Raw genomic sequence first — 17,956 nt, forward strand, 5'->3', positions numbered from 1 at the left:
TGTTTCATTTTTTTTCTTTTGCTGTAATGTTGTGTGTCATGCATATCCTTGCTTGCAGATTTTCTTATAATTCAAAATTTTTAACAGCACAAATCAAATCACACATAAAGTAATCCCCAAAAAACACCAGACAAAGGAGAGACAAAAAATAAAATAAAATAAACAAGGATTGAATAACACCAAAAGACAAAACAAGAACAAAGCACTAGTGAATGATAAACTCAGGCAAATAAGGACTGAAGTATTGACATGACTTGAGAATTAAAAAATAAATAAATAAATAAAATATAGGAAAGTAAAAAGCTAGTTTTTAAAGGATTAGCGGCCCTACAAGGTCATTCGCTTTGCATATTGGGGAATCAATAAATACAGAAACTGAAAAATCAGAAAAGTCTGCTAGGGGAAAAGATACACACAAAAAGCCTATACACGTTAGCATACTTAAAAGCTTACCTTAATGTGTGAAGCTTCGATTAATAAGCTCTAAACACTAAGGTATCACATTTTGCAGCCATGACTGTGTTGTACTTACTGTCTTTTCACTCTCTGCTCCTGCCTCTCCGGCTGTCACAGGGCTGGTAGTTTAGCGACGGTCCCTGGCGGCAGACATCACGGCTCGTGCAGCCCAGGGGAGGAGGGATGGAGCTGAGATGGACAGGGAGGGAGACACCGGCTTACGACGTCAAAGGAGTACAGACACACACACACAGAGGGAGAGGACAGCCAACCAGACTGCCAATTCCCTACGGTCTGCTGAAGGAAATTCATCTATCACTACTCTCTGCACTCAGCAGCACCAGAGACAGAGATTTGTTTATTTTTTATATCAGATTTATTTGAAAGGAGAAAAAAAAAATCACGGGGCATCTGTCAGGAAAAATAACAACAACAAGCAGATCAAGAAAAAAACACGCTCATGCCGAAAAAAGGACCGTCGCTGGATGTTAGTTGTGTTGTTATAGGGGGGGTGCAGGCCTAACTTGTTACAGGATTCAAAGACGCTCTTACAGACAAATGAACTGAATAATTGACATCCAATAACTAAATAACAGCGGGGGGAAGAAGAAAAGGCATCCACCGATCTCGCCGATTCTTTGACACGAACAGCACCACAGGTATGGTTTGTTTTCTATATATTTTTTTTATTTTTAAACTCTTTGCTGTTTTTGGTGAAATGTGTGAAATCATGTGCGGGTCATTGTTGTTGTCACCCATGTCTTGACAAAGAGAGCGCGGGTCTCCAGCTGTGTTGACACTGTCATGTTTCTGTAGGGGCTTCAATGTACACGGCCTAGACCGAATATCAGAGCGAGGAAAGAGGATTGTGTGTGTACTATTATTTACTACAATACCACATGTGTTTTTAGAGTCATTTTTATGTCAGCTCTGTAGCTACAAATCATCATTACTGACGCCTAATGTGCACGCACTGCAAATATTATAAAAGTTAGCAAATAATAATTGAATCTTCTTCAATTGATATGTTTTTATTTGGTATTTTATGCAGTGAAAATGCAACACGGTGGCTCTAGATGGTGGAAATATATAAAATAATATGTATAATTGCATATAATTCCATGTAAAATACAATTGAATCACTATTACTGTAGAATTTATAGTACTTAGGGACTGTTCTCTATTTGTCAGGGCAGGGGTAGACAGGGGTGTGACTTTGCTTTTTTTATTTATTTTATTTTTTTTACCTGAGGGGGTGGGGGGTGGGGGTGGGGGTGCAGTGCATGACCCTGCCTACACAATGTAATAACTGTTGGATTTAACAGTTTATTTTTGCAAATTTTTAAGTGATTTTGAGGAAATATCACAATTTAAAACTCACGTTTGGATGTTTTTGGTGTTGTTTTTTTCTCTGACGTAAGCGTTCGTCACACATAATGTGTTCAAGGACTTTCTGAACTTTGAAAATGCAATGATCATTTCTATTTTTACATTTTCTGACAATGATGAATGGTATAATTTTGGTATTTTTTAAAGAAAAAATACAGCCATTCAAAGCTCTATGCCTCTCCCCTAAGCAAAAATTAAAAAAATATTAGTCTCTCCTCAGTGCTTAAAATATATTTGATATGCATCCCTCTTTTTGCACTTCGCCTTCCCCTCTCATAAATAATGAACAGTCCCTTACAGCTTTACTATAAGTGTGATAGTGAACGGTGAGTGTATAGTGGCCCAATGATACTTAGTAAGAGTTTAACTCATTAATATGTAAATATCATATTCTAATTGTATGTGTTCATTGTGACATCTCTATTCAAAACTCCTAAAAATCTACTATCAGATTAGTCTCCAAGGAAACGGTTATTTCAGCCCCTCACTCCCACCAAACGCTCCCATCTGCATCTCCATCCCCGGCCTCCTGTTTGCACCTCCTGTGCAGTGTGAATTTAAGCCCGCAGGCTCCTGTCTGCTCCTCCTGATCGCCTCCTCCACTCACTCTGTGTGTGTGTGTGTGTGTGTGTGTGTGTGTGTGTGTGTGTGTGTGTGTGTGTGTGTGTGTTATTATTCCTCCCCAGACTTCTCAATGAAGGAGCCTGACGCAATCAAGCTCTTCATCGGGCAGATACCCCGAAACCTGGAGGAGAAGGACCTGAAGCCCATCTTTGAGCAGTTTGGCAAGATCTACGAGTTGACGGTGATAAAGGACAAATACACGGGGATGCACAAAGGTGAGGGAGAAACGGCCAAGAACTCCTGCTTGATAAGATTTTGTCTCAGGGAACTCATCTGGGGGAAAAAAATGTTAATTTAGTGTTCATTATGTGGGGAATTATTGCAAAGGAAGGCCTGTTATTAAAATATTACTCTTATATGTCCTCCGGTTAGGATTTAATGCTCAGTAAATATCAGAGAGGTTAGACTATTCCTCATTTAGCTGTTGTCCCTCTGGAGACTTTCAGGGCCCCTGTGAGGCCAAAACCTGATATTAAGCACCATCGATCTGAAAAAACAAACCTGATTCACAGTTAGTGAAATGTTTGTATACTCAGGTTTCACGGTCTGACTAAAATCTTTAATATTTTATCCATGGACTGACTGAAATATAAATCAGTCTTGACATAACATTATTAAAATGACGTAATGATTGACACTAAATACTTTCAAGTCAAATCAACATAATACCAACTACCTCACTAACAATGGATTTTTAAGTCAAGGTAAACCATTTATTCAAATTGTATAAGAAATTTCCTTTGTGTGCTTTACATATGACCACATACACTCAAAAAACAAATTATTCAGCTAAAGATTTACGTAATGGTTTGCATCAATCTTTTTGAGTTATGATGATGACTTCTTATGAAATTAAGTCCCTCGAGTGCACTACATGGAGTTAGGGGAGTTAGTTTCTCTTGTACTATCAAATGCATTTTTAAGTCGCACTTACTTAATAAATGAAAGCAAAACACAAGTTTTTATGTGAGAAAGTAAGGAATGAAGTGTTGTAGTTGTTTGGCCTGCAGGTCCCTAACACAGTCCTCACTGTCTGAATGTGTCCAGGCATTTTAAATGGGCAGGAGAGGGGATTTTGAATCCTGAACTGAAAGTAAAAAAGTTAAATTATCAAGCCAAGTTTCATTACCTTACTATAACTTACAATTTGTTTTAAATCAATTAACATGTAAATTTGAGTTAAAATCTCACACAATATTAAGTTGATGTAATTATCCTCATTGTTATGTCAACACAAGTCATCAAAATTATTTTTTGCAACTTGCAGGGTTTATCTAAGATCAATAAACTAGATTTTTTATCCTGCAACCGAGCATTTAATTAGCTAGTGGTGACAGGTCCCTTGAATTACCTTTTAGAGTGAGAGTACAGCATTGTGTTGTCACACTGTCATACTTTGCAAGCTCTGGCCTGCTCATCAAGAAAATTGAAAGTTCAATGTCCTGACTGAGGACAAGAGGAGGAGACACAGGTTTTTTGCCAACAACTCTTAGATGAACAGCTGGTACACTCTTAAGGCCCAGACACACCAACCCACATCAAAGAATAGTGGAGACAAAGGCCGATTGTTGTATCACTTACATCTGCTGTGTCTCGAACAAAAAGTTGCACTTGAACACCCTGCAAAGAGTACAGCCAACAGCCAAGCAGAGCATACTTTAATAACTCTTTACACTAGCATGCGGCAGTTGTCTTGCTGACTCATTTTTTACATAACATAACATAATTTAAAAAATGAAATTTCAATTTGTTCTTGATCCTGCTACATCTTTGGAGATGAGGGATGAGTTGATTAAAAATCACCAGCTACTATGAAATTTCCATCCGGTTGCTTATGCTGCTGCTGATGGCATCATACATTCCTGCAGTGCATTTTTTGAATTTGCATCAGAGTCTTGTGTCCTGTCAGCTCTGAACAAGGTCCGCCCTTCCAGTGCAATAGCTTATCTGGGATTTTGGGGGTTAACCATGTCTCTGCAAAGGTGTGTGCAGAGCACTCTCTGATATCTCGTTGCTGAGTGAGCCTCAATCACATCTCATCCACTCCCGCGACCGGACTTTAGCCAGAAGAAGGCTTGGTAGAGGAACAGCTCTCAGTCCAAGTTGGGTCAGCCTTGCCCTGATGCTGACTCTCCTCCCTCTTTTCGTGCGGCACTTTCGGTTTCGTTTCTTCCCTCCGGTCTGACTGGCCAATTGGCATATGCCGTTGTTGAAGATCCTCCTGCGGTCTGTTGCATTCAGTCCAAAACCCACACAACTTTTCCTGATGTTGAGAAGTTGTGAGAGCACTGCTGCTAGGCAACGGTCACATGGATGCTACTAACAGGATCTAGAAGCCACCAAGGCCAACAAAATAACAAGTTAGCAAGTGGGTCACATGTTGCAGGAAATGTAAAGGCATAATAACAGAGGAAAAAGAAGGGGACATTTGGAATATCAACAGCTCCTTAGACAAACACTTACAAAACAGCATTTGTGGCCTCAGCCATTTCTTAAAACATCCACAAAAAAAGCTCAGACTTTTGGCACCAGTATGCCCTTATTGGCTTTTTCAGGTGATTGAGCATGTTGTATTAGCACCGAAGACGGCAAAGCCCGTCAGGGAATGAAATCACACTGATTGACAGTTCAGCTCCACGCACAAGAAAAGAAATGGAAGTAGGAAAGTCAAGAGATCAAAACAAACTTGTTATATTAGATAAGATTGTTTTTCTGAGCTCTTTAGAAGAAACGTTTCCTGATGGTTTATGTTTTTTTTCACTGACACACAGTCAATATTTGATCTTTGAACAACAGGGTTGCGTTGTTATTGTGCATCCTAAATCCGTCCTGTTGCATGTCCATTTTACTTCTGAATGACAAATACTGACTACCGCCTCCTGCAGGCATGGAAGTACACAGCCATAGAACTTAGCTGCTAGTCGGTCGTTGGCTGTAGTCTTTGCAGTGTGTGCAAGTGAAGCTTTTGGCTAACAAGGGCAGACTACTGCCAACGTTGCAAGACACACTGCAAAAACCAGGGGGACAGAAGCTTACTGATGACCCGACTTTGACCAACGGCTGACCTTCAGGGCCCTTAAACTCACATTGGGGAGCTAACTAACTACAACATCAATTGAAATTTGTAGAAACATTGTTGACCATAGTGTTAAGCACAACTAAAACACGTGAAATAAGGATTATGTTTCCCTTCACGCAAACCTCTGACAGTAATTGAAACCTTTAAGAACAAATAAGTCGTCTCGGGCTGTTGAATTTAAAAAAAATGTTGCTCAGCACTCTATTTTTATAAATTGTCAGAACCACAAAGGTGGTCGTCTAAAATCAGTCTCACAAAAAGTATTTTGTCAGTTTATAATTGACCTCACGCGGAGACATCATTGTCACCCACTACTACTGCACGTCGCTCACTGAAACAAGCTTCTCATATTTAGGAAGTAAAGTCTCAACACATTCAAAATCCTGCTCGACAGATGGACTAAAGCTGGTTCAGAGTGATCTAAGCTAAACAACGATCCTTACTGTCATTTCTAATGCAAATCTGAGCGCAGAAAAACAAAGGCTTTTATAAATCCACATAAACCATCAGACATTTGGGAGACGTATAGGCCAGGTGGTATCAGTCCTCTAACACCTATAACACCTATTCTGCATACATTTACATATTCATGATTTGTGGGAGCCCTAAAGGTTAATGAAGGCCTTTCTCTATTATGTGGGACTGCATACATTTGGCCTTAGCAGCATGATATTAAATACTCATTCAGCCTGCTTGTGTCTGAATAGTCTCCAGGTATTATGATTTAATAATCCCATAGATCTTCAGTGCCACAGGAGAACTGTTTAACAAAATGACAGTTGTTTATTGTTTTTATTTTTTCGTCTTTGTTTCATGCAACTTTAAATACATATTAATAATGATGGCCTGATTAAAGGCGGTAGGCATTTTTAGAAATTTAATGCTGACCCAGAACTGTTGCTAAGATAAAAACCAAAGCACATATATCAAATGGCATATTAATAATAGGACAATAAACTCCAGCAGCATGTTTCTGCCGCAGGTATTCAGGGCAAATGGCCAATTGAGATTTAGTTACAATAACATCTAGACATTATATTTAGAATATGAATCTGACATTAAAAATACATGGATTTATTGTCCTCTAGTCTTCTAGGAAACAAAATCGATTCTTGGATGTATCTTGATTCCTTCTTGAAATATTATGTCTCAATGGAGAAATAATTAATATTTAGAAATTTAACATGAAAATCTTGACATTATGATTGCACGCAACTTTTTTGTAAGACCAGGCTGTACATTCAGCATTGCTAAACCAACGAAATGGTAAAGTATAACAGACAAAAACAATGGATATGCAAAGAGAACCACACCCAGTGCTGGTCTTTGAAGCCAATTTTACATAGTGGCCAAACAGTCGAATTACAACCTCCGGGTCCAACACATGATGCTATGGGGGACATAAATACTTTCCATAGACTTACATTGTGAAAAAGAGTCTCTAAATCACTACAGATATATAACATTTACAGTTTCACATTTACAACTCAAACGAGTTACATCATTTTTTTCTCCCACGAAATGACTTGTTTCACTGTCAGGATTTGATCCATTTGGTCCAATAACATCTCCAAAATCTAGACAAGATTCACAACTAAATCAGTTTTTTCCTCAGTTTAGTTAACGGAGCACTAAACCACAGGTTGGTCTGCATGGACTTCAGCCGCTCGGCTGTTATTCTCAAGCGCCCCTGCTCTGGGCCCCAGACTGGAGAAGATCTGGGTAATTTCATGTGGCAGAAATCAAGCTTTTTTTTGGCTTCATGCTCCAATGAACAACTTTCATAGGAGGCCTGCCTCCAATGCTGTATCCATTTCTCTTTATACATCCATGGTTCAGTGGTCTATGAGGCCAAAAAAGTATGAATTCTCGGGTATAAAACGATCTGGATCATCCACATCCATGGGCCACAGAGCAGGAACACCATAGACTTCCACTGTTGGAGCTGGATGTGTAATTCCACAGTTTGGCTATCATGTCAAATTGGCTTCAAATCCTGGCGCCATTTTTGTGGACTTGATGTAAACGTGTCGTGTTTACGTTCCAAGCTAGGCAACTAAACAAGTGCAGCTTTTATTTTATCAAGTGATTCAGAGCATGCCGAAGTCCGTGTTGGTATACTACAGTGAAAAGCGCTCATAGTGGTCATGATTACAGCAATCAATCATTTATATGGATCAAAAACTAAAGAACAGAATTTCATACAAAAACTGTTTAAACAGTTTGCTTATATTGATCAAGTCTTGCACTCATACCGTTCGTTTGGGGTCTGTTTTTATATATGATAACCTGGAAAAGCAAATTTTTAACTTTTTTGTTTTTACTTCCATGATACTTTGCCTTGCGGTAACCAGTCTGCCTTCAGTTGGCTACCTGAAGCTGGTTCTGCATCAAAGTTGAAATCATGGCTGGAAAAAGAAAGTAATTTATTCAAAACAAAAAGTCTTTTCGGAGCTTCTGGTTGCCAAAAACAAGTCAAGATGCAGCAGTGAAATGTGGTGTTCTTCAGGCTACCTTGTGTAATCAAATGGTTTTCAGTAAAGGCAAAAAATGGCACACACACTGCAGGGCTCCAGTTATCACTTATTTAATGCACCAAAGTGACGTTTTGAGCTAGACAGCTCTTCATCAGACTAGATTTACACTGCTCATAATTCTTTGCAATGCTGGGAAAAGCGATGGCAAATGTAACTTTCCAGTTGAAACATGTCTGCCATTTCTTACTGCTGTTTATTAATAAAAATAATAGTAGTATTTTCTTCTGTTTATTTAAATTCTTTGGCACCTGAGTAAATAGGTTTGATTTCTTTTAAAAACACAGAGATAAAGGCAAGAAGCAACAAATCATTCCCAAAAAATTAGCAAAAAGAACAACAAAACAACAAGAAAATTACCTAAAAACTAATTTATTTGATGTATTTTACAGTATTTTTTCTTTAACATAATTTTATAATAATACTATTTTAAATAAATAATGAAATATAATTTAAAATTATTGATTAATAATATAAATTAACACTAAATTAATATATTTATAAATATCAATTTCTGGACATTTTCCCCAATTTTGGGGGGATAATTTTGTAATTATCCTCTCCTTTTTTTTAAACTAAATTTTAGGAAAGTTTTTGTCACCTTATACAAATTTCTTGTAATCTGTGAGACATTTTTTGCTAAATTGGTAATTGCCTTTTTCCCCCATGTTTTCAAAAGAAATCAAACTAATTTCCTCAGGTTTCAGAGGGTTAAATAGCTTGTGAAAGGCGTCTGAACACAGCACAAGAAAACTGGTGTCGATCCCAGTTTTCAATGGGGTTAATTTTGGATCATTACAAACACACTTTGTTTTTTTTAAGCAAATTAAAAAATAAAATCGTTCTAAAATTGCAGCCCTCTGAATCAAATCATGAGTTGCCTGGGGATTCCCGCCTGTCCTTCTCACACTTTGTCTCTTTGTCTCCAGGATGTGCCTTCCTGACATATTGTGCACGTGAGTCCGCCCTCAAAGCCCAGAATGCACTGCACGAGCAGAAGACACTACCGGGGGTGAGTGTGTCTTTTCCAGATCCTCAACAGCTCACATGTGTATATATAAAACAGGAGCAGAATAACTGGCATGCTCGGCTATGTGAACGCACCACACAGACACACGTGAACACACAGTGACACGGGAAAATTAACCGAGTTTGACATGCGGGCCTGACTTCCTCCTTTAGCTGATATGCTGCAATAAAGGTCAGAGGCTGCTCTCCCTCTTATGTTTCATATGTGATGCATCCAGACATATCCATCCAGTTAAGGCATGAGTCATCTTGCTACATGTCACGGGTCGAAAGAGACAGCTATGAGGCTCGCTGCTGGAGTGACTTTGCCAGTTCTTATTCTCTCTGATGTTTCTCTTCCTCTCTGTCTCTACGTCTCTCTCTCTTTCTTTCTTTCTTTCTTTCCACCCATCGCTCCCTCTGAATTCTAATCAAAGTTAAACCTAGCTTTATTAGCATAGCCAGGCAGCAGGTGTGCTGCCAAATGACATTTCCAAAGCTAAATATGACATGACAGCCGCATCTCTATAATAACCGACTATATGAGAGACAAGGCGACAAGGCAAGGAATTACTGAGACAGAGTGTGCTCCCAGACTGGCTGCTGCTTCCTCTTTTACTAACAAGGCTTCACCCCTGTTTCCTTTTGGTTATTTTTGTTGAAACCTAAATCACTCGCTTCTTTTTTGACTTCCCCCTCCCGAGTGGCAGCTCATGACCATAGTAGCATTTGAGGAAAGAGTGGAGAAGCAGGCGAACAGTGTAACGGTTATACGCCATATCGATTAATCTCATTAATCATTCATTAATCTTTGTGATGTGGTCACATTGCTTATATTTGTCCTATGAACAGTTCAGAACCCAAAGATATTCAATTAAATGTCACAGAAGACAAAGAAAACAGACAATATTCACTGCAGAGAAGCTGGAACTGCTGATTGAAAAATGTACAGATTCATCAATTTATCAAGTAATCGACAAAAAGATGATTAAGTAATTTTTCAAGCATCTGGTTTAAGCCTCTTAAATGAGAGGATTTGCTGCTTTTCTTTGTCTTAAAGGAGCAGTTTGTAGGATTTAATGGCATCTAGCAACGAGGATTGCAGATTGCAACCAGCCGAAATGTGCCAGAGTGAACTAGTTAATTCCTTCAATGTTCATTGTTCAGGAGGTTTTTATCAGGAGCTGAGTTATCCGCAGAGGTCTCTTACTCTGCAAATCAAACAAACCAGGTGATTTAAATTGGTAAATAAACTGAATAAAGCAGTTTCAGGTTACAAACATACACTGTATAAAACAATCAACGTAGTTTCCATGACATCACACGTTGTTCTGGGGACTGCCGTTCTGCATTTGAGCCGTCGCTTTCTTTGTGTTTTAGAGCCAGAAGTGACCATATTTAGGTGAGAGGGTGGAGCTGTGGAGGAGGCGGGTGGATCTGACCCACAGATAGTGGTTACACGGTCACACCTCGCAGACAGCTTTTCACTCACGCCACTCCACCCTTAAATATGCATAACTTTAAGCCTTAATAAAATGGAAACCGGTGAGTTCTAAATAAATTCGCCCCCACACAGTCGTCATGAATGTTGAAATTAAGTATAGAGACCAAAACTTTTTTGTACCAGGCTGTAAACATGTTTATTTCTGCTGTTAAATTGGGCATTTTAACATACGGATCTATGGGATTGACTCACTCTTGGAGTCAGTCTCAAGTGGCCGTCAGAGGAACTGCAGTCTTTGGTACTTCGGCGGTGGCTTCGTTTTTCAGCCACAAATCATTGTTTCCCCAATGCTGTACGGCTCGTCAAAGACAGGCCACTAGCTCAGCACCTGCTAATGTGTGCTCACCTTTTCGTCTGATAACCAGACGCTCAGGAGGTTTTTCCCTGGTGCTGAAATATCTGCAGAGTTCTCTTCTTCTCCAAAACAAACAGACCCGGTGATTAAAGCTGTAAAAGCACTGAATGCAGCAGTTTTATCTTTAGTAACATAGCAATGCAACATGGCGATCTGCACAGACGAGGGGATGAAAACACAACAACCCTTACTTTCAGAAGATTAGAAAAGAAACAGTATATTATATTCAATTTGTACCAATATATCCCCCTAAATCCTACACAATGGACCTTTAAAAAAGCCATTTGATGACGTTACCTTGTTCTCTGGGAAATCATGTTGGCCATTTTTCATATTTTCGGACATGTTATCGATGGCACAATGAATAGATCAATAAAAATGATCATTAGTTGAAACCCTAAAGCAGACATAAGCACCAACTCTCACATTTTGATAAATAAATGATTACTTGACAATGGAAATTGTTGACTTAATGTTTCAGCAGAAGGTTGTTGTAATGGCAGGCGGGGGGTTACAGAGGGACACAGAGGCAGTCTGTAGGAGCAGGCTGGTATTAGGGTTGCAACAAAAGAAATCCCATTGTTAGCGTGACAGTAGCGTGACCTTTCTGACCTCTCATAGGAGGATCAGCAGGGCCCAAGGCCCCCCCAATGCTAAAAACCCTCTCCCCCCTGGGTTTTCAACCCCAGCGGCTCTCCTCCTCACAACCTCTTACCTCTAAGCCGCGTGGAACAAGCTAAACCCTCCTGTGTTCTCTCAGTCCTCCTCTGCCCTCCCCCATCTCTTTCCAAAAGGGGAAAAAAAAGACGAAAACCATATTATTAGCTCCGTACACGCCCACACGGACAAGAACTGCCTCCCACCCCTGCTACCAGCTGTGGTGTAATTGTCATCTAATTGCACCTGCACTGCCAAAGAATAATTAACTTTGGCATCTCATGGTCGGGGCGATACAAAAGAAATAACATGAAAGCAATTATTGGACTGAGAGCTCGAATGAAAGCACACCTGAATGAGGAGAAAGCTGAAGGATGTCATTAACACTCAGTAACGCTTTTCTGTAAGCGTTTCTCCCGGCAGGAAAGTAAGAGTCGGTTTTAAGGCTTTCTGTTTCTCTTTGCTGTTTTACTGATTGATGATTCTGTGTCGACAATGGAAAAGACGAAAGAAAGAAAGAAAGAAAGAAAGAAGTCAGGCAGGGGCGAACAGATGGTAGTCTCGGAGCAGCACCTGGCCTTGTGTTTAATTTCAGGTGAGGGTCTCTAAGTGAGAGGGGGAGGAAGAGTGTCAGAAGTACATTCAGCGGAAAGTAAGGGAAGAAAGTGAGAGAGTGGTGGATTTGTGAAGGGGAGAAAAAAGAATGGCGGGAGCAATAAAGCAGATTCAGTCTGAGAGGATGTGTGGAAATGGAGGTCGGAGGGACTCGCATTCAGTCCTACTTGAACATCTTGTACTCTTGTCCCCTTTGTTCTTATCACTGTATCTCTCAGGCCACTTTGTCTGGCCGAGTCAGCTGTTATGAGGCTCCCAGAGACATTAACATCCAGTTTAACCAACATGAAATTCAACCACCTCAAATATTTTCATCATTCATTCATATTTTATAGCAAAATTAGCAAAAAAAAAAATCACTGGTTATAGCTTTATAAGCAGATATTTGCATATGAATGCAGAATCTGAAGGCAATGGGATGAGAATTTGGTATTGGAAGCATTTTGGTTTCTGTTTTGTAGTCCGAGTATCATTGACTTATTATGTTAAGAGCAAAAGAGGTGGTATGCATTGCTGAAATCCAATTCTGTTGGAAAAAAAATGCTTTGAGGTTGGCTTGGAAACCCAACATTTACCATATGTAAGACGATTTAACATTTTAATACCTTTCAAAAAAATTTGATTTACATTTTGTAAACAATGACTGGCAAACAAAAGAGAAGGTCTTGGCCTGCGGGCTACACCGAAAAATATCTAGAGGCTTAATCGTTGTCAGACCAATAGCCAATGGGTTGCAAAATTGCACTTAGCCTAGCATATTTGGGGGTTTCAGACAATTACACATAGGCTAATCAGGGTGCCCATTCCTGAGATGAGACCTTTCATTTAGATGAAAATGTAACTTAATGTGATATATTAACAATAAAACATTTTTTAAACATTTTTTGATGTTTATGAGAATGTTGCCCAAAGTTTTAAAAGAACATTTCAGGAACAAAAAGAAAACTTACCACTGAAAACCTTACTAAAACATTCAGTGGTTGCATTGTGCTATTCTGAGAACATTACTAAAACCAAAAATTGCTAGCTGGCTCTGTAGCTAACAAAACCCACCTAAATCTAAAGCTCACTAATAAACATGTTCAATCCTGTTTGTTTAAGAGTCGGGCTAGCTGTTTCCAGTCTGTATCCTAAGCTAAGCTAACAGGCTACTAGCTGTAGCATCATATTTGGCATACAGACATGAGAGAGGTGTCAATCATCCCATCTATCTCTCAGCAAGAAAGCAAATTAGCACATTTCCCAAAATGTCCAACCTTTCATCTGATCGATAAGGAAAATAATTGTCAGTTGCAGCCCTAAAGCTCATATCTGCTTCAGTGGAGACACAATATATTTCCCTTCATGAACACTCACTTACCTGAATTAATATTTGCAACAATGCCTCCCAGTTAATTTTAAATGTAATAAGTATTTAATAGTGCGACTGTGCCCAAGTGAGAAAGTGTGTGTGTTTGGTGTATTTTGCATGTGCAGCGGGGGGAAGGGAGGGCAGGTGTTCACACTAACACGGTTTAATGAAGGGTGTGTGTGCTTTTGTGTGCGTGTGTGCACGGCAGCGTGTGAAAGTCTGTTTGCTTTTGTGTGTGTGTGTTTCCATGGAGAGTACACATCCAAAGATATGGATGGGTGGATGGAAGTTGTTGGGTTTATTATAGGCTCCTCTCAGGTTTCTTCATTCATTATCTGCCCTGTGTGTGCGTGCATGTGTGTGTGTGTGTGTGTGTGTGTGTGTGTGTGTGCGCGTGTGTGTGCGCGCGTGTGTGAGTAAAATCTGAGCTGCAAGGCCTTCTGTGTTTAAGCTGCCCATACGAGAGGAAAGAGCCCTCTTTGAGTGGAACATCTGACTAAGCCTGACATTTACTCAGCCATAAGGACTTAGACGGAGCAGACAGAGGGGTTTTATCAATAGTCTGAAATAAATGCATATGCTAAATATAGCCCAGGCTTTTTACGCAGGATATGAGATGGGAAGTTGTAGTGCCAAGGCGTTGTGCTCTAATGTTTGAGCAAACGTTGTGCTGTCGAAACACGTGGGAGCCATACAGTTGCAGGGTGATGTTAACAGTGTCTTATAAACTCTATCTTTTTTGCATTTTTTTCATTATAACCACAGATGGTGAAGCACTTAGTAACTGTGTGTTTTATCAGAGAAATTATGATTATGATTATTATTAAATAGGAAACTGGTATTAAAGAGGACCTATTATGTCTATTTTCAGGTTTGTTTTTTTATTTTGGTCTTCCACTATGCTTTCATGGTCAAAAAACACTTAACTTTCCTCTTACTGTCTGTGCTGGGACACATGTATTCTGAGACGCTCTGTTTTAGTGCCGAAAAATGCTCAGTCTGCTCCAACTGGTTAGTGTTTCTGGGTCCTCTGTATATCGTGTCTGCACCGTTATTGCAGCCGTGGAATGACTGTAACGGAGGATAGTGGCACTCCCTACCAAGCAAAAAACAAACAATAAAAGCTTCTTAAAATGGTTGGACATGTTGCAGCAGCAATATAATCCAAAATCAGAGAAAAATTAGTAACATCAGCGACCGAGATTACATCTCACTGATGTTAGCATGTAGCTACATGTAGCAGTGTACTTGCAGCCGAGGAATAACTATGTAAAGCTGCACTTTATCCTGTTAAAAATCACTCATAAAAGCCTCTAATCACAGTCTGACATTATCTAGGGAGAACATAATCTGAAATTGGGGGGAACTTTACTTTTACAATAGAAGCAACTGAAATTATATGTTTCTCTGACCTTAGCATGAAGCTACATGAAGCACTGTGTAAAGCTGCACTTTCTCTTGCTAAAAAACAACAACAACAACAATAAATTCTTCTAAACACAACACAAGTGGACATGTTTCAGCAGGATTATCTGAAATTGGGGAAAAATGAACAACACCAGCAGTGATGGTTGCATGTTTCTTTAATGTTAGCATGTAACTACATGTAGCATTGTACATTGTGCATTGTAACATTTGCAACCAAGTTTGTCTGATAAAAGCATTTAGCTACATGTAGCAGAGTACTTGCAGCTATAGAATGACTGTGTTAAGTCCCTGAACCAAAATCTTAACAACTGGAAAATTTCCAGCACGAATATGATGAGAAATGGGGGAGATATTAACATTATCTGCTACCAAGAGTATGTGTCTCCCTGACGTTAGCATGCAACTTTATGTAGTATACGTTCACCTTATTATTTGAAACAATATATATGACATAAAAATAAATAGTAGGTCCCGTTTAATGTGCAACAAAGAAAAAAAAAAGACAAAAACACAATGTAGATGCTCAGATTTGGTTCACTGGGGCCCTAAAACACGCTGTCATGATGTAAACATGAGCAAGTAACATGCTGTAAAGTGTTACTTTGTGACAATAAGCAGATAAAGCAGCTTCTCCATATGTAGCTATGTTCTGATGTCAGTGAGCTGCGGGGATGATGATGAAAGCAATTAGAGCGACTGTGTTCACTTGATGAATCTATCTGGAGTTAAGTGTGCATTCATGCGTCGAGTCATTTACATATGCATGCATATCAATGTGTGGCGGGCACGATGCAGGACAGGCGGCCGCTGACAGACAACAAAAAGAGGTCCCGTCCCCTTTACGTCACTCCGGGGCAACTGTAGTGATGGATGCAGATTGGATTTATAGAGGTGGTAAATGGGTGTGAATTAGAGAGAAATTAGATAAATGAAGGAGGGAGGAGGAGGGGGCAATATGGGGGAAGGTGGGGGGTGGGGAAGGAGAGATGAATGAAAGTTTGACATAATGAACAGTGGGTGGCAGCGAGGGTGGAGGGGGTTGGAGGTGCACTGAGGCAGTGTGTTTATCAGCTTAAATACAGACATCTGTTACAGAGAAATAGTGTGTTTTGGGGGGTTGGGAAGTGTGTGTGTGTGTGTGTGTGGTAAGCAAATACACAGAAAAGTGGATAAAGGCTGCTGTCACAAAACTCATTAGGCTCTTTGAACTACACATACACTGGACTACGATGGAGTTAAAGTGTGTAAACGAGTGATACTCAATTTACAGCCCGTGGACCAAATCTGGACCCCAGCAGGGTGCTGGGTGGCCCCCCAAATATTTTCTAATTCTCAATAAAAATAAGTCTATTCACACTGGGAACCAGAGTGCATAAAACAGCATCAAAATAGAGCTTGTTTATGAAAAAAAAGTGCCAGTGGATGATCTCGGATGATGTCCTAAATTCCATCAAACATCCAAAAATTCTAGAAACATCCTAAAATCCCAGAAATGTCACAAAATCCCAGAAATACACTAAAATCCTAGAAGTGTCCTTGAAATGTCAGAAATGCCCCAAATCCTAGAAATTTTCTTAAATCCTAGAAACAAGTATGAGGCAGCTGCGACTGACCTCCCGTAATTTAGCAAAAGTGGCCCCCAAGCAAAACAAGTTGAGCATCCCTGGTGTTAAGGATGCCTGAATTAAAAACAAAGAAAAAACAAAAGTAGGACATGGACCCTATCTGTACCCTCTCACACACACACAGAGAGAAAAATGTGTCCGTGATTCAGTTTTTTCCCCTTCTGCTTCACTGAGTCGAGTCAAACAACACTTGACATGAATATTTAACAGTCAAAAGAGACAAAACAATTGAGAGTCAACTTGAGTGTTGTTAAAAATTTACTCTTTGATATTCTCCACTTTGAGGGATTTTTGTTGGCTGTCTGACAAAAAAGTGTCAGCTTCGAGGAGCTGTCAGCTTCGCCTTGATACTGGACAGACTAGTGAACCCTGTAGGAGAGGGAGACAGCGCTGGGAAAGCAGCTTTGACACTGAAGACTGGATCATTGATTAAATATTACTGAACTGTATAAGCGCTGTGCTGTCTTTGTGTCTGATTGATTTAGCGACTGGCTAAATCTAGGAGATGGTTTGTCTGTGCTTTGTGTGTCTGCCCCCCCATATGTGTGCAACCACATGTGGAAACATTAAGGGACTGTTCATTATTTATCAAACAGGAAGGGGAGGCATGTGTAGTCATTTTTTGAGCACCGAGGAGGGACTTGTGTGTAGTTTTCGGCTTAGGGGCATACAACTTTAATTGCTGTATTTTGTATTTATTTTACCACATGTTCTCTTTTTTAAAAGATCGCCCAATTACACAATTTATCATAGCCAGAAACTGTAAAAACAGAAATTATTGTTGAACTTTTACAATGGGACCCAAGCAGCAACCTCTGAGGCTGAAAAATGAAGCAAGTGTGAAAATGCCAAAAACTGCAGGCCATCAAATGGGCACTCAAGGTTGACTCCAATGCAGAGTCAATCCCCATAGACCCCCCAAAGTAAAATGCATAGACATGTTTACAGCCTCGCAAATAAAAATGTTTGTTCTATATACCTAATTTAAAGATTCATTACAACTGTACAGGGGGTGAATTTTTATATAAAATACTTGTTTACATTTTATTAAGGCTTAAAGTTACACATATTTGAGGCTGCTTTAGTGACAGGCTGTCTGAAAGTTGCCCCCACTGGTCGCTGCAGTCTGTGCGGTCCAGTCTAAATTTGGTCACTTCTGGCTTCAAGTAACCAACATGGTGACTCCCAAAATGGTGAGCTCAAGGCTTCAAAATGGCTTTTCACAAACCAACGGATGATATCATGGTAGCTATTGGCAGAAAAAAAACATCACTTTGTCTATATGTCTCATTTAGAATTTTGCCAAAAAGTGTTTGCATGAGCAAACCAGC

General features: G+C 39.7%; 1 protein-coding gene across 8 annotated transcripts in view; it reads left to right on the forward strand.

The window, feature by feature from the left end:
• Window positions 1-636: 636 nt before the first annotated feature.
• Window positions 637-17,956, forward strand: part of celf3a (cugbp, Elav-like family member 3a) — a 43,029-nt gene continuing 25,709 nt past the window's right edge. For 2 of the 8 annotated variants that reach the window (XM_088090355.1, XM_088090356.1), the window contains exons 1-3: window positions 641-1,115; window positions 2,532-2,684; window positions 9,012-9,094. In XM_088090355.1, the coding sequence (XP_087946481.1) occupies window positions 2,540-2,684; window positions 9,012-9,094 (228 nt within the window). In that variant the 5' untranslated portion in view covers window positions 641-1,115; window positions 2,532-2,539. Of the gene's footprint in view, window positions 1,116-2,531; window positions 2,685-9,011; window positions 9,095-17,956 lie in introns of all 8 variants that reach the window. The other 6 variants (XM_088090353.1, XR_015779468.1, XM_088090352.1 and 3 more) reach the window with 6 other exon arrangements.

The sequence above is a fragment of the Plectropomus leopardus genome, chromosome 17, assembly GCF_026936395.1.
Source record: "Plectropomus leopardus strain MGB_pleo_1.0 chromosome 17, ASM2693639v1, whole genome shotgun sequence".
Taxonomy (NCBI): domain Eukaryota; kingdom Metazoa; phylum Chordata; class Actinopteri; order Perciformes; family Serranidae; genus Plectropomus; species Plectropomus leopardus.